Raw genomic sequence first — 21220 nt, 5'->3', positions numbered from 1 at the left:
CCCCCATCTAATTTTGTTTTTTTTGTTTTCTTTATGTAAGACATCGGTGTATTTTAAAGATTATTCTGAAACAGAATCGCAGTGAGTCACAGCCGAGTTTGGAATGATAAAAAACAAACAAACAAACAAAAAACGGACCCCGTATCCGCCCCGTCGGAGTGTCAGGGTACAGTATATGAAGGGTACCCCCCCTGGCTCGGACGTAGCCGCGAGGCTAGGCTAAACTAGCTCCCCACCGCATCTTCGCCACTCCTCCCCAGTAGGAAGGGCGCATCTCGTTAGAGCTAGCTGGCTAGCTGTACTCAGCAAAAACAAACAAAAAAAACGATGGCAGTTAACCTCAGCAAAAATGGCCCCGCATTAACAGCCGCATACAAAGAAGTGGTGGATGAAAAATCCAACACCAACTGGTAAGAGGCGACGTGATTGAAGCCGTGTGAGCTCCGTGTTGTGAGCGGGTTGTTAGCTGCAGTGTTGGCTAGCTCCGACTCAGTCGTCAAGTAAGTTAACCAGACGATGGACCTGGACTTCATGGTACTTTATGAGCCACACCAGAATTTATTGTTTTTATTATTCCAAATAAGAGATAGCGTTCAGTGAAGTCAGCATTGTTTATATTGGACTTTTGCTTCCTCACGTTTATCGCCGTGTTAAAAAAAAAAAAAAAAAAAAAAACCCGTTTAAATGAGCTCAATAGCCGGTAACGCTGTTAAACCAGCTAACAGATGGGCACGCTGGCGTTTAGCTTTTGTTTAAAAAAAAAAAAAAGAAATCATAAAAATGGATATCTTTCCAGCTCACCCCGCTTCCTGGAAAGATATCAAGAAGTTAAATATCCCCCCAAAGTGACAAGTCAAATCGAGTCACTTCCTCTTTTTCTTTCCGCTGAGCTCGACGTCCCATCAAACCTGTTGAGGACCGCCGCTGTGTTTAACGGTGACCTGAATTCATGAATTAATGAATGAATCCCGAGGAGCTCGCTGCTCAGGGGAGTCCCTCCTTGTCTCTGTGATCACTCTGAAGAGATCTGTCGTCTGTCTCTGCTCGGTTTTGAGGTGTTTAACAGCCACCAGTCAGCTTCTTGAAGGGGGGGACACGTCTGGGAAATGCTTCTTTACGTAAAGGCTGCAAAGAAAGAAGAAGTGATCTTGCTTTGACTGGTTTCATAGTATGTGCACAGTGAATAGGATCCGTATTATCTGCAGTACTGATCTTAAGATAAATCACATTAAGGCAGTCTGAGCAACGGGACCTAAACGCTGTCCGGTTTTTCTGATCCTAATTAAAACGTCTTCTTTGTTGAACTTTTAGAGTATTGTCTCCTAATGCTCGATAGTTTGTAATATACAGAAGATTAAAACATGCCCCTAATTTGACTTACCATCCAACTCACTGAAACCTGACACCGTTATTATCTTGTTATTTTCCTACTATTCATTGCCTATGAAAATACCTTTTGACCCACAAAAAGTTCTAAGACTGTTCCTGTTGCCTTTGTGAGTACATTTCAAGTTACATCACCGGATCAACGTAAGCACCCCGCACCACGTGCGCTTTGGTAACCGCTGGTAGGTGTGGATTTATAATTAAACCGTTGACCTTAAACTTGAGCAGAAAAATGTTTTGTGTCGCAAGAAGCCAAATCCTGTGATTCGGTGTGATAGGGAGATATGCTTGTGTTGTTGTGTGTTTTGTTTTTTTAACCCGCTGTGGAGCGCTGTCATGTTGGAGAGCCAAAGCTCCACAGCGCAACAGTTCAGGTATCTTGTCTCAAAACGTCTCCGTTAAAGTCTTTGTTGACAGTCTGACCCTGTGGGACGAATCCGCAGTGCGCCCCACCCGGACAGTGACGTCTGGCCATCTTGAAACGCAAATGGTACTATGAGCACCCCGGCCCGGCTCATTGCTTCATCGCTGTAGATTTTCAGAAGCATCGCTGCATATTTCCACAGCTTGACACAAGATGCTCAAGTCCACGGGGACGTCGCGTGCACTTATCAGACGTCACAAAAACGTGTGTAATTCAGATGCTGATATTGAGGAAAGGATTTAGCTTGAAACACTCCTGCCAGGTCGATGTCATGGGGCTGCACACGGCGCACGCTCAACAGAAACAGCCTGGCAACTTTTTGTTTGCTCCTTGTATAACTTTGGAGAACTATTTAACATTTAACAAGACTTATTCAAATGCCTCCGAGCTACTGGAAATGATTTATTTTCTCCAGGAATGTGCCCTGTAGTTACTCGGGATTAATTTTGTTTAGAGCTGCTAAACTGCAGTTTATTATTTGTTTTTTTTTTGTTTTTTATTGGAAATTTAATAGCAAAGGAAATTCATTGAGATCTTTATTGGTGCTGGGTTACACAGCCTGTAAAGATTACTGACATGGTGGATTTAAAAGAGGATTAAAATTGCAACAATACTTGGACTTTCCTACTTCCCCTGTAAAATGTGTCCTGTGCAAATGGGGCTTAAGCAATGCTTAAATTAGGTTTACAAAACGAGCCTCGTTTAGCTTAGTGTGGAACGATCTGTATCGCACAAACTCATCTGTCTGTGTGATGTGTCTCCCGCCAGTATTACAGTATCCTTAACGTGATGTTTTCTTTCAGGGTCTTGTTTACCTATGAGGGAAACAGTGATGATATCCGCCTGGCAGAAAAAGGGGGTGAGTAACTGAGTGGATATTGTTATCATGTTGTTATGATCTTAACACGATTATTATCAAATGTGTGCAGGAATTTCATTGTCAGCATGCAGCAGCAGTACTGGAATATCAGCACAAAAGGACTGCTTGCCTCTGCTTTCTCACCCCATCATTTGCAAGGGGAAAAAAAACAAAAAAAATGTCCAGTTACACAACAAACCACAGTAACCACTTTACTTTGCCACAATGTTTATGTATCAGATGGAGGACTGGAGGAGTTGGTTGAGGAGCTCAACAGTGGAAAAGTGATGTATGCTTTCTGCCGGGTCTTGGACCCTAATTCCGGTCTGTCTAAATACGTCCTCATCAACTGGGTTAGTGCTACACGCGACTGTTGTGCATTTATTTGTCTTCTCTGTAGTGGCCATCTTTGAACCTGTAAAATAATTCTGTGTTTCAGACTGGAGAAGGAGTGAAGGATGCCAGGAAGGGAATCTGTGCAAATCATGTCAGCTCCATAGGCAATTTTCTTAAGGTAGCACTGAACTTTTGAGCCTAGTTTAAATTAACATTTGAATTTCTACTACAGTTTGCCTATGTTTATGGAGGGGGCGGCTTTGCATGTTAAGGATGACTTTACAAAATGGCATAAACATTTTTTTTAAATATGCTCAAGAGAAAAGCATACAGGATGCTGCTGGTATTGTCTTAATTGTATAGAAGCTCTGTTAGAGTCATATCACACCTGCAAACAGTACATGTACTGGGTAGTGTTGGGGAAATAAATCGATGCAACATAGTATTGCAATTTTTTTATCATGGAAATATTGTATCAATACACATGCGCCAAGTATTGATATTTTATTACATAAATAAATACATCTGTGAGGCGTATGCAACGTTTATAATAGTTTTTTTATGACAGTGTTGGTAGTTTGCCTGCTTGTGTATTTTGTTTAGCTGCAATTAAACTGATTATTTCATCAGATCAAACAGTAAAGTTTTCCTGTGGTGACAAAATTTGCAGTTAAGAAAAGGTAATAAATTGCAATAAACGTTATTGCAAAAATGTTTAAAATCACATATCGGATCGTGCCTTAAGTTTCATGATAATACGGTATTCGGGGGGAATTCTACCCCTACTACTGGGTGGTGCTTGTATGAACAAAGATAATAATTGTATGTCTTTCCCTGTTTGTACACTGAAAGGAAGTTTTCTTTCTCGCTGTTTCAGGGGGCCCATGTCACAGTAAACGCCAGAGCAGACGAGGACGTGGAACCCGAGGTGATCATGCAAAAAGTGGCCAAAGCCTCGGGAGCAAACTACAACTTCCACAAAGAAGCTTCCAGTCGCTTCCAGGACAGCGGTCCTCAGGGTCCCGTGGTATGCACTTCTGTTTGCTTGTTAGCGATTGAAGAAGATAAGCAGTGGACTGGATCTTAACGAGGCGCCGTTATCTCAAAACATGGATGCATTTGTTAATTTATTTTATGTAACTACACACCATTGGAAAGAGTCAAAAATGTGAAAATGCTGATCTACTACGTCACTTTTTTCTCATGACATAGAACCGTGCTGTTGTGTTTACACCATCATATTAAACCGTCTCTTCCTTCCTGCAGGGCTCAGTGTACCAGAAAACCAACGCCATGTCAGAAATCAGAAAGACCAACAAAGACAACTTCTGGGCTCAGGCAGAGGTACGCTCATGAACACGCATGATGCTAATAAAGATTCAATCAAGCAGTGTGAAGAGGGCCTTAAGCAAATCAACATTTTATGTGTATGTATTTGAATCATTTTGAATCACTGACTCATCGAAACTTCCTGAATTATTTGAATTATTATGAAGAGTTTGCGGTTTTTAAACATTTGACTCACTTTCCCTATCTCTTAGTATCCTATATAAAAATACAAGGCTGGCACTTTTTCATCCATCACAGTGTTATAGTAGGCAGCGAAAGCTTTGTTGTAATGTTGTCCTTTGTTTGCAATTTCGGCTCATCTTCCCACCTGTCACAGATACATCCAGAGAGTGCTGCTGGTATGATATTTGCAAAATACCAAAACAACGCTGACCTTGCTGCTCTGTTTGGCTTTTAGAAAGAAGAGGAGAAACGCCAGAAGGAGGAGCGGCGCAAGGCAGACGAGGAGCGCAAGCTGCTGGAAACGGAGCGGAAAGACAGAGAGACCAAGGAGGCAGCACTGAGGGACAAAAGGGACAAGGAGAGGTCCTCTCAAATCGACCAACAAAAGTATGTTACAACTGAAGCACACTGACCAGTTTACAATAGCACCTCTTAAAAGGCTTGAATTACATTTTCTCTGTCGTCGAACTGTTTATTAGGAAGTACCAGCAGAAGCAGGAAGATGAGAGTAAAGAGCAGGAGAAACAACGCTGGGTGAGTGTCTCGCTGTCCCACAGACTGACAGGACTTGAGGAAAGCTGCGAAGTAACCCAACAGGAACAGACGCTGATTGGTGTGGCGTTCACATTTGTCAAATTATGTCGATTGTCAAATAGGTTTTGGGTGTGCAGACATCTTGTAAACCCGTAAAGGTCCCATATTTTACACTTCCTGCTGTTTTATTTGCAGTCTTAGTATCCATAGGAAGATAAATATTTGTGTTTCTTTAGTACCAAATATCAGTATAGTTTTACACCTCCTCTCGGGCGCTCTACCAAGAACAGACTGTTTTGAGTCTGTGTCTTTTAAAGCATATTGATATCAGTGACCCTCTCTTCTGATTGGCTGACTCTATTAAGTGACACATCCCCAGGCATACCACAGGTTGTTTTTTTTCCCGATGTTGTAGATTCCTAGCTGTGCAACAGAACGACCTCTCTGTATTTTCTTCCGCATAAAGGTTTACAGTGGGCCTTCTCAGTGCGAACAGGTGACATGTTTGTTTGTTAGTTTGTGACATCGCAGAGTTACAGTCAAAACGTCACAGTTAATGAATACGGGTTGTGTACATTTCTCCGTGGACTGAGCGTTTTGACACTTTCACAGTATATATTCAGCACCACATTCAGATCTGCTTAATCACTAAGAAAATAGAAATCTGAATTTATACAATATGGGACCTTGAAGTCGGGAAGGTAGCAAATGTCAGCAGTGCCAACATTGATATCAACATCATCAGGAGGAGAAGGAGGAGGACCAGGCAGCCCAGAAGAAAGCAGTCAAGAGAGGTGAATCTGTGGAGAAGGCCAACGTGAGTTCCTCTTCCGGAAAGTCCTCTGTTCTAGATAATCTACTTTCTCTTTTTTTCTCATCTATCTCCAGACAAGCATTTGTCTCTTCAGAGGAACTCGCCTCTCTTCCAGCCGCCGTCTTGCATGGCGTCTTTCCATCATACGCATAATATACTGTTAAAAGCTTTGGTTTTTCCGCTCAGAAACGCTTGCCACCGCATTATCGACACCCATATTTAATGCTTTTTCTGTGTATTATTTGTTTTCCTTACCTAGGAGGCTGCTTCTGTCATCTCTCAGCGTGCTCTGAACCCCAGAGAGATGTTCAAGCAGAGAGAGAGGGGAATGACTCCCAGCGACTCAGACGTGCCCCCTGCTGCCCCCGCCAGCCCTCAGCCAGGTATTGCCCCGGCATAAACGCTGACTTCTTCATATAAATATGTTTGCTTTTAAATGTCGCTGCCTCTCCTGCATTACTGTAAAGCACTCTTAGCCTGTCTGTCAGCTTAGCGGTAGGTACAAACTGGTGGTTTTTTTTCCAGAGGTGTTTGTTGTCGCCCAACGCCGTCCTTTTTCAAAGTTGAAACTTTCCATCAGACTGTCGAGTTGTCTCATAGTCATACTTAACACTGTCTCCATAACGCTGTGTCCTCTTTTGCTCAATCTATCTGCTCTTTGTTTTCTCTCTTGTTCATTTCTTTTATTTTTTTATTTTTTTTGCACGATTTGGGGGTTCAATGTGTCTCTGCTCAGGGCGTCTTCAAAGCCCTTTTCTGTCTAAGCAAGTGTATGAATCTGAGCGAGCCAGCTCACCTCAGCGCCAAGCTTCTCCTCTGCCAGCAGGCTCCGCCTCTCCTGTCCGTGCTACAGGTGTGAGCTTTACACACACACGCACACACACGCACACACACACACACACACGCACATGCACACACACACACACACACACACACGCACACACACGTAGAATACTTACACAGTGTATTGGGTGTCAGACTCACACTTAACAAAAGCTCAGTGTTTCATTTGTCATCATCATTCCTGTGTATCATCATCTTCATATTTTTTAGAATCTTGAGTTTCATCATTAGTCATGCGTCCATTCAGTTTACTTTGTGTTTTCTTAAGAATTGTTTATGCCACTCCTTGTGTGAAAAATACCAAGAAGGCCCTTATGTCTGAGCCTGGTGGTGCTGGTGGTGTTGGTGTTCAGCCTGTGAGGGCTTGTGAATGTGTTCCTATGTGTACATGCATGTCTGTGCTTGTGTTCTGGGTGATAAGAGCCTGATGTGGATGATGGACAGTCCAGGTGTGAGTATGGTGAGCAGGAGGCGGCCCCCCAGGAGCAGTGGAAAGGTGGGGCTCATTTCACACGCACCAGCCTCAGTGTTCACCCTTTTTATACATCAGTTTCCCAACCCTGCCATCTGCTTCAATACAGAAATTCTGTTGTCATTTATTTTGAGAACATATTATTCCCCTCCAGCCAATCTGTGTGGTCAGGATCAGCGGCTGCTGCTGCCACCTGCTGGTGGACTGATAGCCCAGATCATTTACTCATGGTAATCTCTCTTTCCAGAGGAAGCACCGGCTGCCAACGTGCATGTCCAAGAGCCGGCCTATGAAGAACCAACTCAGGTGGGTGGTTACTTTCCTTTGGTAGGACAGACAGTTTTCATCTAACATATAAATGAATCTGGAACTGAACCCCCTTTCTGCCCCAGGTTGAGGAGATTAAGTCCTGCGAGGTGACTCCTGAAGAGACATCAGAAAAAGGCACCTGCGCTAGAGCCTTATATGACTACCAGGCTGGTGAGTTTTTTTGTTTTTTTTTATGATTTACAACACAGTGACAGAAACTCTCCTGTTGGCAGTCCTCTGTGCCAGAACCTAATGTGAGTAATGGACTGATCACGCAGTCGGCCAAATAACTGTCAAGAGGAAATTAAACCCTGGTTTTAGCTTGGGCGTGCCCCTTTCACAAACTCAAAGGCTGCATTCAAACCCAAAAGCACTACCACCCACCCTTCTAACCCCTGCCAGCTATGCACACCTACGTGCATCAGCTGCTTTAAACCACAAGAATAAAAACAATAGCTGTGCCACATCTTGTTTTATTTCAATTTATTTGGCGTGCTCGCCTTTGTGAGACTTGTCAGTAGTGAAGAGACTAACAGGAAACATGGGTGAGAGCAGGACATGGGGTGTGACATGGAAGTTGTGACTGTGTGGCAAATACCTTAACCATTTAGGCACTGGGGTGCTCTCCACGTTTCCTTTTATCATCTGCACCAACTACTACTGGCTCGCCTTTCACTATTTGTTTTCCACTGCAGCAGAGGCAGTGCGGACCGACAGAAAAGAGGACGCGATGAAGTGGTAGGGAGGATGAAAATTTGCCGTGACAGTACTGTAAGCTACAAGAGCAGCAGCAGCAGCAGCTATACCACCCCGGTGTTGGATGTTAAGAGCTCAGATTAGCTTTTTTTTTTTTTTTTTTTTTTAATGGAAAAGGGCAAATTTTCAGCAGTGTAAACAGGCCCCGAAATCAAAGTGTGGAATCAGGTGAGTGCACATATGTGACGTTAACTCATTTATTTACTCTTGAAGTAGTTTCTTCTTTGTAATCTTTGCATGGTAAGAGTTCGGGCTGCTGAATTGTCTGGCTTACGATTGAGATCACGATTCTGTCTCGCTAATTTTTTTTTTCCACTGTAAATGTTTATTAAGGACCTCATTTAGCTGATGCAGAAGAAAAAGCAACAAAAATCTGGCGATGCCTGATGTAGTGGCAGTGCAATAACTTTGGACAACAGAAAGGAATGCCCTTCTTATCAGCTGAAATGCAGCAGCTTTGTGAATCTGAAACTGAACAAAAAAAATAATCAACTTCAGTGTCTTTTCTTTTTTTTTTTATAAACACAACTCTTTAAAGTGTTTTTCTCGTCGGTGTGTCTCACAGGGTTTATTTTCCTTCCTGACAGTTTCTTCCTTGCTGCTCTGTATCAAGTGGTGTAATGCCCCCTTATTATTTGAAAAAGGGGGGGGGAGGGGTAGGAACGCTTTTTTTTTATGCAGCTGATGTTTCCGAATGAAAATGCAGCGGAATTATTGTCATTTAGAAAGGAGATTACGTAGTGGCTTGAATTGTGATCATGTTTTTTTTTTTAATATAATTCATCGTGCAGCCCCAATAAAAAATTGTAATCTAATGAACTTCTGCATACAAAACCACACAGAAACTTTGTTTATGTTGATAAAATGCTTTTCTTCTTTTCTTTCAGCCGATGACACGGAAATCTCTTTCGATCCCGACGAAATCATCACCGGGATCGAGATGATAGACGAGGGCTGGTGGCGGGGCTACAACCCTGACGGCCATTTTGGAATGTTCCCAGCCAATTACGTGGAGCTGATGTAGCTCAGATTGCGCGCACGCACGCACACACACACACACACACACACACACACACACACACACACACACACACACACACACACACACGCGCACAGAGATCATCACAGTAAAAGGCCCAGAGGACCTTTGCGGTCAAAACAACACACAGCAAAGTGTGACCTCTCTCCCACGACAGATCAGGCTGAAGTGGAGCGAGCGAGCCTCCACATCATGGACCAACGAACATGAAAGGTAACCGCGGGCCAGAAGCTTTTAAAACCTCTCCTCATTTAAAAAAAAAAAAAAAAAGCAATTCCATTTGATTGTTGATGTTGTAAGCGACTGACGGTATAGGTGAGAGATTTGTGAAGACCCTTATGTTGACCAAAACTTCCCCCTTAAAATGAATCTCTTTACCTGTAAATGTGATGCAGTATCAGCCTTTGTTGAGTCTTAAATTCAGTCGTGAGCAGTGATAGCAGTTCTAGTTCACATTCCTTACAAAGTGGCTTCAGTTCTATTTCAGGTATAATTTAGTTGTGACTTGTAGCATTTACTCCTGTCCATTTCAGGAAGAATGGCGGTGGTACTGGCTACAGCCTAATCTTTTGCCTTGTTTTTTTTTGTTGCCTTTCTTTACCGGCAGACTGAATTTTTTTTTCCTTTTCATGTGATTCAATTTACATCGTGTGAATTTCAAAACCTGTACTGATCTGACTGTGGTTGAAGTGACTATTTAAAAAAAAGAAGAAGAAAAAAAGCAGATGATGTTTGCTGTGCTCTGGGTGCTTGACTTCAGTAGGGAATGCATAAAACGGTTAAGTCCCTTTTTAAGTCAGTTTCTCATTTCAAGTCCTTCCTCATTTGAACCACATAATTTCCACATATTTCACTCAAAATGCAGCATTATTTTCTGTTTCATTTGAATCTCGCTGGACTGAGGTTGTGTTTGAACATGTAACAGACAATATCTGATATTATGGTGCCATAATGACGGGATGTGAGTGCAATGGCACTCTCTGAAAAGTGATTAATAACATTTGAATTGGACATTTGAAGAGCTTTACAGCAGAATTTATGCAAGTTCACAGTTTTTATCGTGGAAGAAAATCCCTGCTCTTGTAAGCTTTGAGGTCAGTTGACAAACGGAAAAATCATGTATCCATTGCATTATCATGTTTTGTTTTTCCAGAGTCTATTGTAATGCACAGACATTCTTCATAATAAAATAAGTAAGCAAGCTTTGTTGTCATATATTATTTAAAAAATTTTTGGTTGAGGACACCATATGTTGCAAACACTATAGAAAAAGCATGAAATACCGTTGAAAACCTTCAGGGATTTTCAGAGGTTTAACAGGAACTCCGATGTATACACAGGCTCGTGCGCTCTGCATACAGTTTCCTGGAATGAGTTCACAGCTGGGGAATCCACCTCTAATGCATAGGTTTCATTTTCACATGAAAATCAGATTTGACAGCTCGCATAGCTTTCAGTTTAATCATTGTTCAGGTGATGGCGTTTCACAAATTATTAACTTGGTTTAATATTGCAAAAGAACTGAAAACTGGACCATTGAAAATCGTCTACTACCTGCACCGGCTTATTTTTTTTTACAGTTCTCTCCAACTTAAATTAAGTTTAAGTTAAGAATTTTGTTCAGTTTCACATTTATTTCATGAACATCCTGTAATGCATTTACATTTTAAAAACGGCTTGAAAAGAGTTTTTCATGGGCATTCATTTCATAAATATTCTATCTCGGCTTGTGTGAAATTTGATCTGAAACTGTTTTTCTAATGTACATTTAATATTAGCTTGTCAAGAAATTAATCAGCTCAGTCTAGTTTCAGGATGCTTCTACAACACCTACACAGTAGAAACTAGAGATAGAAATATGTAAAGTTGTACTGCCTCTGTTTTAACTTACCGTAAATGTACTTTTATAGCTTTGTTCCCAACCTTAAAGCGACAACTTTAAATCCATTTATTTTGGAAAACCTCGTGTTGTAATCAGTTAATGACAGTTTGTCACAATGACTGCCATTTTACAGTTTGTTCCCAGGAGAATGAGTCACTTCAGACAGTAAATCTTTTTCTGTGCTGGAATCACAATATTCTCTCCACTGGCTTTCGTTCACGTGGCGATGCCCTCATCTCAACCTCGTATGTTCATGTCAGTGAAAGTCTGAAATGAGTCGCTGGGGGATTTTCTCTGTTTTACAACCCATGTTTTTGCTCATCTGTCTCCACATTTACCATTTGCTGCAGAAGATAGAAAAGCTCTACAAAACATTTTTTTCAATTACATGGAATTAAGATACATTTCCTATGAAGCGTCATCGGTGACATAAAGTACATGTTATTGTAGAACTTGTCATCTCACAACAAGTTACTTTCTTTTTCCATATTTTTCAGTCTTGCCTCGTGAACTGAATCAGACATGTAATTTCGATTGAATGTTTTATTTCTCACAGCCAGCCGAGGGTTGTTTGTACAGAGCTTTGTTGATCATTTCAAATATCTGTAAAAATCCCTGAAAATACATAACAAAACCTTGTTTTGTAACTGTCAACCATTCAAAAAAAACTCCCCCTGAGATTTGGGCAGTTTGTAGATATTTGGTTATTTTGACATTTAAATGTTAATCATTTTGAAATGTCATTCGTTTATCTGGAGCAGATGGAGAAAGAGGGCATCCCCTTTTCAAACATCAAAAACATGCGGAGGAAATGTGGATCAGCTTCATGGCTGTTTTATGACAAAATCTCTACTGTGTAAAACAAGCAGAGGAAATTTTTTTTTTTTTTTTTTTTTTTTTTTTTTTAACTGCTACAGAGCTATAGCCTTAAAACAAGGAAATCCAAGGTCACTGCCATGTGGCCGTGTGAAGCATAAAATCTTAAGACAACTCTTTCTGACTCAAACGGAAATAAACAACGTTATTTTTTACCCTCCTGCCACTCATCGAGTGGAAAAAGGCTGCTTCTGCATAGTGCTGGTATTTTATTTTTAACCAATATTTCTCGGTGATGGTCAGTAGAAACTATTTTAAAGAAGTAGTATGTTCCCTCTTCCCTAAAAATGTTTTAAAAGTGTCTGAAATCCTTGCAGTCTCGAAAACCTTTGTTTATCTCCATTAATGTGTGCTGTAAGAGAACGTGTGTACTCAGCTAGAAGATGCTATGAGTCCAAACTATATGCTTGTGTGCCTCCAGTGTGAAGCCCTTTTACACTAAATGATGCCGTTTTTATTTTGTTCCTTAAAATTTACACGGCGGCAATTTAATTTAAAACCTCGCTTTCGGTTCGGGGTTGTAATTTCTTTAACGCGATGCACTCAAAGATCAACATATAGACTTCACTGAAAGTTACATCACCATCATATTAAACTACCTTTCCTACCATCACAACATAACAAGAGTCCTGTACATCCTCTCAAAGGACCTCTACCTTTGTAGTGATTTATTTTTAACACCCTCATAATGAGATCATAATCCATTAATGAAGCAAAAATGATTCCCAAATGCAAATTCATTGTTCTAATACTCCATCTTTACACACTTTAACACGCACCGTATTGGCTGGAGAGTATGGGTTAATTTTTTTATCCGTACAGTTTGACAGGCACTGACTGTACATTGACAGGACGTAGCTGAAGTGTACACATCCAGGATGTGCCACGCTGACATTTATACGCCTTTTAAATCTTTATTTGGACATCAGTTGAACGTTTTTCTCGCTTCCTCAAATTAAGCAATTTCGCTGAATTGAAGTCCAGCCTCTACATTTGAGCTGACCAGGCTTTTATCATGAGTTTGTCTTGGTTTTATCAGGACCCAAAATATCTTTACATTAACAACAGTTTTCTTATCTTTCATCAATCTAGCAATCATTTGCAGTGATACATCCAAAATCACATAACTTTACAGTTCTACGTGTTGATAGCGTTGGCATCAATTTAATGTTCCTTTAAGATAAACAATAAACAGCATCTTTATAACATCAGATTTTGCGCATTCGGAGGTAATCAGCTCTAAAAGCAACAATCCAAATCCAGCTGTTGTCTTTGGTCCAGAAATCGATGAAACAGAGAACAGATATTGTTAGATTTGCGTGAGGAGAGAGAAAAGAAACAACTCAGTTTCCCAGACTCATTTGCTGCGGTGTGATCAGTCAACCAATGAAACTGTCCTGTGGAGACACCTTCCTATTTGGTGGTGTCAAGTTGAAGAGAGCGTTGCGTCAATTACTGTCACAAAACACAGGCGAGCCAGAGACTAGAAGACAACTTCTGGAAATGGGTGAGAACAACCTTTATCTTCATTTAAAGCCAGATAATACTCGTTTTTGCTGTTTTATGTATTTAGTACACCAAGTTAAATACCGTTTAATTTCAATTATACTGAACTTTTTAAATGTGAGCTCTCTGAATTATCTTGTTTATACATTATTGTAAAAACTTTACCAAGTCTGCTTGGAAGTAAATTCATGATCATGACATTCATTTGAATAAGAAATAAACTGTTCAATTTAGAAAGCCACAATGCAACAGGAATTCATTGTTAACGTCAATCTTAAAGTGCTAAAATGAATCTATTACGGTGATTTGACAGATCAATATCCGGTTTAAAATCCCACTGCAAATGAGTCTTTTAAGACATAAAACTAAACAGCTATAAAAAGTAACAGCATGTGTTTGAAACGGTACGTCACATATATTTCTTCAACATCTAAAATGGAGAAGTTACTGGGCTACTAAAAGGAGAATTAAAGGTTCAAGCCACAGCACAGGAAATAAGTGATCTCAAAAGAGAAGCATATTGGTTTTGCGCAAAACTGACATCATTGTGGGTGGAAGGCTTCAAGGTATTGAGCTGACAGTTGGTGAAAAATGACATTTCATTCTCAGAACTGCAGTTCATTCCCAGGCTTGTTAGCGTTTAACATTTGTGTCACGCTTTCCAGCTAAAGTGCACTCGTGGTCCTGAATTATTGAGGTGTGTGTGTGTGTGTGTGTGAGAAAAGCACAAATAGACTCAAAGACTTTAAGAAGGGAAAATAAAATGTATTGTTTTGTAAAAGGGCAAACTTTTTCCTCACTTAAATACAGGCTATATATGGTCATGTAGATGATTATGCTTCTTGCTTGAGATGATCTTGCCTAATACTGTATCGGTCTTGCGTTACAATATCATACAGTGCTGCATTCAAGCGGTTATGTTCATGAGCAGGAAGTGGTTTTGCAACCTGTGGTTTTATATCACATGCACTCAACAATATGTTCTACAGATTATTCCTTTTTATGCTGATCAATAATCTGACGCAAATACAGAAAAGTGACGACAATTTGTTTTCATAATTTCCTATGGAAGATTTTTAATTTGTTGAGACTGTGCTTTACTACATACAGTATGATGTTTCTTGAAATGGAGAAGTGCTTGTGGCTCTGTAACTTTGCATGATTTATTTCTGGAGCGAAGTTGTAAACTGTGTCTTCCTTGTAATGTGTTTACAGCTCACGAGGACCAGAGTGAGACATCACAACAAACAGCGGCCAGTGCCGTGGAGAAGCGGACAGTGGAACAGGTACTGACCTCTGTCACTGCTGATAAACTGTCAGTTGGTCTTCGGGGAGCCGTTTGGGCAGTTTCCAGCAGTTACAGTTAATCAGTGACTACAGACATGACTCCTCAGAATGAGTTATGTGTTGTGTTTTCACTTCCCCTTTTCAGTGGATTGAGATAGTGGTAAAAAAAAAACATTTAAGTTGATTTTGTGCTTGTGCAGTTGTTTCATCTTTACTGCTGATTGTGAAATGAGTAACAAGGAATATGTGATTCGGCTTTGTATTCTGACACATACGCACATCACACACCACAATATTTCTCATTGCGCATAAAGAAACTGCCGAGAGCAGGGCCACTCTCAGCCTCTATTCTGGTAACCGATATGAGCAGCACAATATGAGAAACACAAACTACCTCATGAAATTTCCAGGGCTGATGTTAGCTGAAAACCTGGCGGTTTCTGTGGTGACTTCTGGCTCGCTGATAGCATCAATCCAGAACACTACTGACAATCATTGTGAGAACATAACACCACATAACAACACGTTGACATCACCCACACAGTTTTCCAAAAAAAATGTCATCTTAGAAAATCGACTGAACGCTTCTCTGGTCTCAAGAGAGATCTGCTGTGGAGGGGGCCACAGTGTCTGGCTTGTAGTGCATACATTTCCTGTATGCAACCATTGATGCGTTGACCGAAAAGTTTTGTGAATCAGGTCTGAAAAAGAATGACTGAAACCCCTCTGTGAAGAATTTTATGCAAGATTAAAAGCAACATTTTGCCATTTTAACCACTTTAGAAGCAGGTGCGACATATGAATTGTTACATGTTCCACATGTATCAGCCAATCACACTCCTTTAAATACAGATACTTTAAAGTTGCTTGTGAGAGATGATTTGTAGACATCTTTTTTTTATTATTTTTTTTTATTTTTTTATTACAAACCTTATAAACACAGAAGGAGAAGCAGATCATTGAGGTCTTCTTAAATGCGGAAAGTCAGAGCTGCAGCCTGTTAGCTGGGAACTGCAGCGCGGAGCCACCGAACTGTGACTCAGTCGGGACTACCTCGGTTAGAGACCTGGAACTTCATTATTACTCACTATAGAGGTTTGCTTCTCGGAACCAGGAACCACATAGAGGAACTTGATTCAATATGAAACCGCCTCAAGCTGTTTTGTTCTACAATGAGTGCCACTGACATAGCAGCTTGTATGTGTGGTGATTCAAAGTAAAAATATTGACACGGTTCACTATGACATCAAATCTACTCAAATGAATCAATGCAGCAGCGATGTGGTGTGAATTCCAAAAATCTTTGCTTTCATTGAAATAACAGAGGTGACTTTGTGATGTATGAGCTGTTTGTTCGCAGCAGAAAAACTCCCGTTGCTATTTGTTTCCCACAATCAAAAACAATTAGGTTTTTCAGCTAGCCCTTTTTAAATTTGTTTTACAACAACAATTTTGTCCTTAGAGCTAAAATACAGAAACTTTGATGATCTTCAGCACCGGTTTTCTTCTTACGCTCCAGCTGTTTCTCTTGAAATCGTTCTGACTTAATTTTAACCCCGCATGCCGTTACTGTTTCATTTCTCTTTTCTTGCAAACCACAAATAGTGACATTGTCAATTTCTTATAGTTCTGGATAATTTGCACATGATACACCTACTTTCTTGGTGTTTATCAGCGTTACCGACTCTAGCTTTGCATAAACTTATTTTAGACATCTTACCCAACATTTGCCTCCCAATATATATCAATTACAACACTTCACGTACAAACTTTTTTATTTGACTTTTGCTGTGCTTGTTAAAGTGACATTTGTGACATCAGTGACAGACAACTGTCAACCAAAAGCCCCACAAGTCTGCTGCTTTATCTCCAGACAGGATGTGTAGCGGTTATCTATTGAAAGTAGCGGTAAAACCCTGTTCTCAGATTTTGATGGTTCATTTAGACATTTGTGTCTCATGAGATGACTCTGTATGTATTTTTCCCCCCCATCTATCACATCATACCTTCAACTGTAAAAACAGATTTCCATACAAGGCAGTGGACCTTGTCACGCTGACAGGTGCTACATAATTTTCATACAAAACAAACTGACGTATCTCTCCAATGCCTCTGCTTTCTCTCAACATCAGGCTTCTCCCTCTGTTATTGAGATTCATGACTCGACGACTGAATGTGAGGAAGAAGAGAGACGCAGTCCGGTGCAGATGGAGGAGAAGGCATTCGTATCCAGTTTGCATTCTTTTATGAAGGACAAAGGTACACCCATTGAAAGGATCCCACATCTGGGCTTTAAACAGAGTGAGTGGAAGTTAATGAGCACCGTGCTTATTGAACACAATATTCACATGTAAATAATGAGATTCTCATGTGTGTTTTTCCTCTACTCCCAGTTAATATTTGGAGGATCTACAAAGCTGTTGATAAACTTGGTGGCTATGACTCAGTAAGTTCTTCATCTTATTGTTGCTCTTAATACTTAAACTGATGCAAAAGGCTTCAGTGTTTTTTGGTTTCTAAGTGGAAAATAAGCTCTCAGTCAGGTGCTATATAACTCTCCACCACACTAGAGGATGTTAAGGCTGCTGAGCACTCGATGCATTGCTACTGATGCTTTGTTGTCTGTGATGTTGACACTGTGGGGGTATTTCTGACAGTGAAACTCGTACTAAAATGGAACTAGACCGGGGCTGCAGTTGACCACCACCACTATGTCTCACGGTGTAAATACAGTCACTATAAACCTCCAACGTATACACACATTTTGAAATGAAAGTCCTGTTTCAGTACTGAAAACTAGCACACTTGGCATTTAAAGAGTAACCAGCCACCGCCCTTCCTCAAATACATTTTTAAAACCAGACCTAGCAGCACATATGCCAAAACAAATACATATATATTAGAATTTGAAAATATATATATTCAGAACAACAAATACTATTTAATTCACCTGATAAAACCCTCAAACACCATGTCTTCTGCACAGTTTCAAACATAGATTGTATATAAAAATGGACGTGGTCTCCGGGTCTGAAAAGTGACGCCAACGTAGAAGTGCCCTGAAGTGCAGTAACACTAAGGGTCACTGGGGGCTGGCTCGAAAAAAAAGCTTGGTTTCAAGACAAAAACAGCACAAAAAGAAGATGCTTTATCGTAAATGATCATTTCTTTATTTTGTAGCCCACTAGTGGCCATTTGACCCCATGCAACCCTTTAGTCTGAAATTCCCCCTGAAAGCTATATCTTGCACATAAAAAAATGTCTTGAGCTGTGAATAACCTATACTGTTTTTCTCTGTGTGAATTAATAGGTGACAGCGCGACGTCTTTGGAAGAAAGTCTATGATGAATTAGGAGGAAGTCCAGGTAGCACCAGTGCTGCGACTTGCACCCGCAGACACTATGAGAGGTGAGGATAATTCCCACCAACTGCCTGATTCGATCACAAAATCAGCTGACTCTAAACCCGAAATGTGTTGCTTGTGTTGCAGGCTGGTGCTTCCCTTTGAGAGACACTTAAAAGGAGAGGAGGACAAACCTCTGCCTGCGAGCAAACCACGCAAGCCGTACAAGAGAAATTTGGATGGCAAAGTGAACAAAATGGAGGGGAAGAGGAAAAGGACTCATTCAGATAGAGAATTGGATTGTGAGGTAACGGATGACATCTCTGATGAAAAGTCAAAAACAGGAGATATGTGTTTATTTCTGCTAAAATGTTTGCGCCTATTGTGTTATACAATGTAAAATTTCCCCCTTATTGTCTTGCAGTTGCACAGCCAAAGAAGTGCAGAAGCTGGCTGCCAAAGTGAAGCAGTGATACATCCTCACTCTGCTCTCTGGGCTGCCACCTCTGACAGACACCAACTGGACGGCTTTCAGCCGAGCACAGCCACCACCGATCTCTGCACCTCTGTCTATGCCCACCCTATCCAAGTCCCCACATCCAGCCCCTGGACTTCTCACATCCCATCTGCAAACTCAGCGGTCATCTCTCCTCTGGAGAAGAAAAAGCGAATGGCTCAGGCTAGCCTCAACTTGCCGGCAAGTTCTCAGATCGAGGATAAGGAAAGGCCCTCCGTCATCCACTGCTCCCAGTCTCCAGCCCGGCCCTCCTCGAGCAGGAACTGCAACTCCTCTGATGGCTCCCCACTCCCTGTATCCTCCCCCTCCTCCCGCAGCTCTTCCCCTCTCTCTGTTTCATCCGAGGACAGTCCTGCAGGGAGAGAAGAGAAACCTACATCAAGCTCAGAATTGCCTCAAAACTGTTCTAGCAGTGTCAAAAATACATCCGGGAATATTGAGGACAGCAAGTCCGTGAGCTCCAGTCAGACCTCCAAAGAGCCTAAAAGACCGACGAAGGACGTTTCTCCAGTCAGCTCCCAATCACTGTCTGCTGACTCAATTAAAAGCCTAATTAAGGACTCTGCCTGGAAGCCTTTCCACAAGGGGACTGGCAAATATTTCTCTCAACCTTTCTACGCATCCTCCTCCTACTGGGACCCAACAGCTACCTCTAGTTTCACCAAAGTTGTTCCAAAATCTGTGCAGCTTCTGCGGCCTGCTCCTATTAGGCCGAGTTACAAGAGTCACCAGAGCAGGTTGCTTCAGCAGGACAACTCTCTGACTTGTACAAGGAAGCTGAACAACGCAACACCGTGGCCTTACCCGGCAGAGAAGAGGGACAAATCCAGGACAATGCTACAAAAAGTCCCTCCCGCTCAGCAGAGTCTGCCTCATTCCTCTGCTGCCCTGCCGGTGTCCTACATCCTGTCTGGCTACGAGAAATCAGGGAGAGACTCTCGGCACCAACCTCCATTGTACCCTGCATTTCTCCCTAATAGAGTGAGACTACCTCAGTCTCATCTAATGTACCGTCATGTACCAGTGGGTCCAACTCACTCTACCCTCATTGGGTCTGCGGTCTACCCTTATCCCTATGCTATTCCTCTGTTAAATCCCCAAACTGGATATACCCCACCTGCCATGAATCCCATTTATTCTTACAAGCTGTGACTCTTTGGATGTCACACCGAGACTTCAGTAATTTTAATTTAACAAATATCAAATGGAGTTCATCTTCAAAAAATCTTGTAAAAAAAGGCAGCCTTAGAGTTTGTTGCCGTACTTTTCTATGGCTCTGTGTCCATTTTTTTCAAAATTATTATTGTAATTTAAACATAGTATACCTTGAATTTACAAATGCACAAAAATATTCAGGCTTCGTGGCTTTACTCACCGCCATCTCCCTTTGACAAACTACCTACTGACTGATAGTGTGAATCCTCTGGAACCAAACCTAAACTACACTGAGTGGAAATGAAGTCAGAGCTGCAAATATTTATAGGATTACAAATAAACATGTTGACTCAGCCAAGTGCATCGGATAGGTGCACTACCTGAAATTTCTGATAATAAACTGGATGCAATTTTTCTTCAGCTGCTACACTAGTGCCAATAGTAACTGTAAATAGATTTTTTTTTTTTAAACAATGTCTTTTATGTCAATGTTTTGTTTGTATTTTTATTATTATTTGTTTGAAATATCACTTTGCAGTACATTTACAGGAAAGAAATATGCAAATTTTAACGAGAAATGTTTATAATAATGGAAAATATACATCCTGTTAGGTTACAGATGAGAGACTTGAAATTTTGTCAAAATGAGAGTTATGCCACTTTTATCCTTAACTGCACAGTTTCACTTTTTTGTTTTTGGAAGCTGTATTGTGAAGTCTGTTGAAGACGATGCTGTATGACTGCTGTTTGTGCCTTAAATCAGTGTTAATTTGCAGTTTTAATATCATGCATATGGTATTGTCATTCAAATGTATTTAAAGAGACAGTCAAGTATAAAGTAACAAATAAACATACAAATATTGAAACCTTTTGTAGTTTTATTTCATTCGGAAATGTTGCTGATTTCTCCATGATACTTTTTACCATAAGAATGTTGGTTTTGTTAAGGTATGTGTCATTTAAAAAAATAGTGTATTGATTTTTTTGTTTAGCTTTTCAGCTGGACAAACAGCGTATCGCAATCTCTCTCCCTAATGAGCCCTGATTCTACCTTCAGATTCTGCAATTTTCTTCTGGCCAACTGTGTTATTTGACCGTCACTGGAGCTATCCAGGTTGTGGTGCGACCTGCATGGCAAAACCCCTGCAGGTCTGATGTAGCGCAGAAGATGCTGCTGTGAGACCTGGCGGGCAAAACTGAGCATCATTGTAGCGTGGCAATGCCACAGCGGATGATAGAGCATCACTGGAGAAAATACAGAAGAACTCTTTGGTAAGAGCAATGAGCAGGAAAAAGGAAATCAGACAAATGAGATTGTGCTGCAGGCGACAGTGTGGTCCAGAGCAAGAGAAACAGATGACGGTATTTGT

General features: G+C 41.0%; 2 protein-coding genes across 7 annotated transcripts; both read left to right on the top strand.

Annotated features, from left to right (window-relative positions):
* The first annotated feature begins 232 nt into the window (after positions 1-232).
* On the top strand, positions 233-10486 carry dbnlb (drebrin-like b). 6 transcript variants are annotated; one of them, XM_069178332.1, is made up of 15 exons: positions 233-410; positions 2614-2669; positions 2910-3022; positions 3109-3183; positions 3883-4032; positions 4272-4349; positions 4753-4904; positions 4997-5051; positions 5797-5868; positions 6125-6248; positions 6602-6718; positions 7130-7204; positions 7428-7486; positions 7573-7660; positions 9133-10486. In XM_069178332.1, exons 1-15 carry the CDS (start codon positions 328-330, stop codon positions 9267-9269), a joined length of 1434 nt encoding a protein of 477 aa, XP_069034433.1. In that variant the 5' UTR covers positions 233-327; the 3' UTR covers positions 9270-10486. The 6 variants fall into 6 exon arrangements, with proteins under 6 accessions (XP_069034433.1, XP_069034435.1, XP_069034437.1 ...); XM_069178338.1 differs by lacking the exon at positions 233-410 and adding an exon at positions 428-500; XM_069178334.1 differs by lacking the exon at positions 5797-5868.
* Positions 10487-13504: 3018 nt separating this feature from the next.
* Positions 13505-20697, top strand: arid5a (AT-rich interactive domain 5A). The gene is made up of 7 exons (XM_069178530.1): positions 13505-13549; positions 14764-14834; positions 16968-17136; positions 17229-17281; positions 18146-18243; positions 18326-18485; positions 18603-20697. The coding sequence occupies exons 1-7, from the start codon at positions 13546-13548 to the stop codon at positions 19845-19847; spliced, it is 1800 nt and encodes a 599-aa protein (XP_069034631.1). The 5' UTR covers positions 13505-13545; the 3' UTR covers positions 19848-20697.
* Positions 20698-21220: the final 523 nt, after the last annotated feature.

Source organism: Embiotoca jacksoni, unplaced genomic scaffold, assembly GCF_022577435.1.
Source record: "Embiotoca jacksoni isolate LCO1_2020_lvr unplaced genomic scaffold, fEmbJac1.0.p SCAF_8, whole genome shotgun sequence".
NCBI lineage: Eukaryota > Metazoa > Chordata > Actinopteri > Embiotocidae > Embiotoca > Embiotoca jacksoni.
The sequence above is the reverse complement of the archived record's forward strand: the minus strand, read 5'-3'. Positions and strand labels throughout refer to the sequence as shown.

What these genes read in the sequence shown, in the direction of transcription:
- dbnlb (XM_069178332.1), top strand. Translation starts at nt 328, where the DNA reads ATGGCAGTTAACCTCAGCAAAAATGGCCCCGCATTAACAGCCGCATAC. An exon ending in ACTTCTGGGCTCAGGCAGAG is followed by an intron (nt 4,350 to 4,752) that starts GTACGCTCATGA and finishes TTTGGCTTTTAG; the next exon opens with AAAGAAGAGGAGAAACGCCA. An exon ending in AGCAGGAGAAACAACGCTGG is followed by an intron (nt 5,052 to 5,796) that starts GTGAGTGTCTCG and finishes CAACATCATCAG; the next exon opens with GAGGAGAAGGAGGAGGACCA.
- arid5a (XM_069178530.1), top strand. An exon ending in ACATCTGGGCTTTAAACAGA is followed by an intron (nt 17,137 to 17,228) that starts GTGAGTGGAAGT and finishes CTCTACTCCCAG; the next exon opens with TTAATATTTGGAGGATCTAC. An exon ending in ATAGAGAATTGGATTGTGAG is followed by an intron (nt 18,486 to 18,602) that starts GTAACGGATGAC and finishes ATTGTCTTGCAG; the next exon opens with TTGCACAGCCAAAGAAGTGC.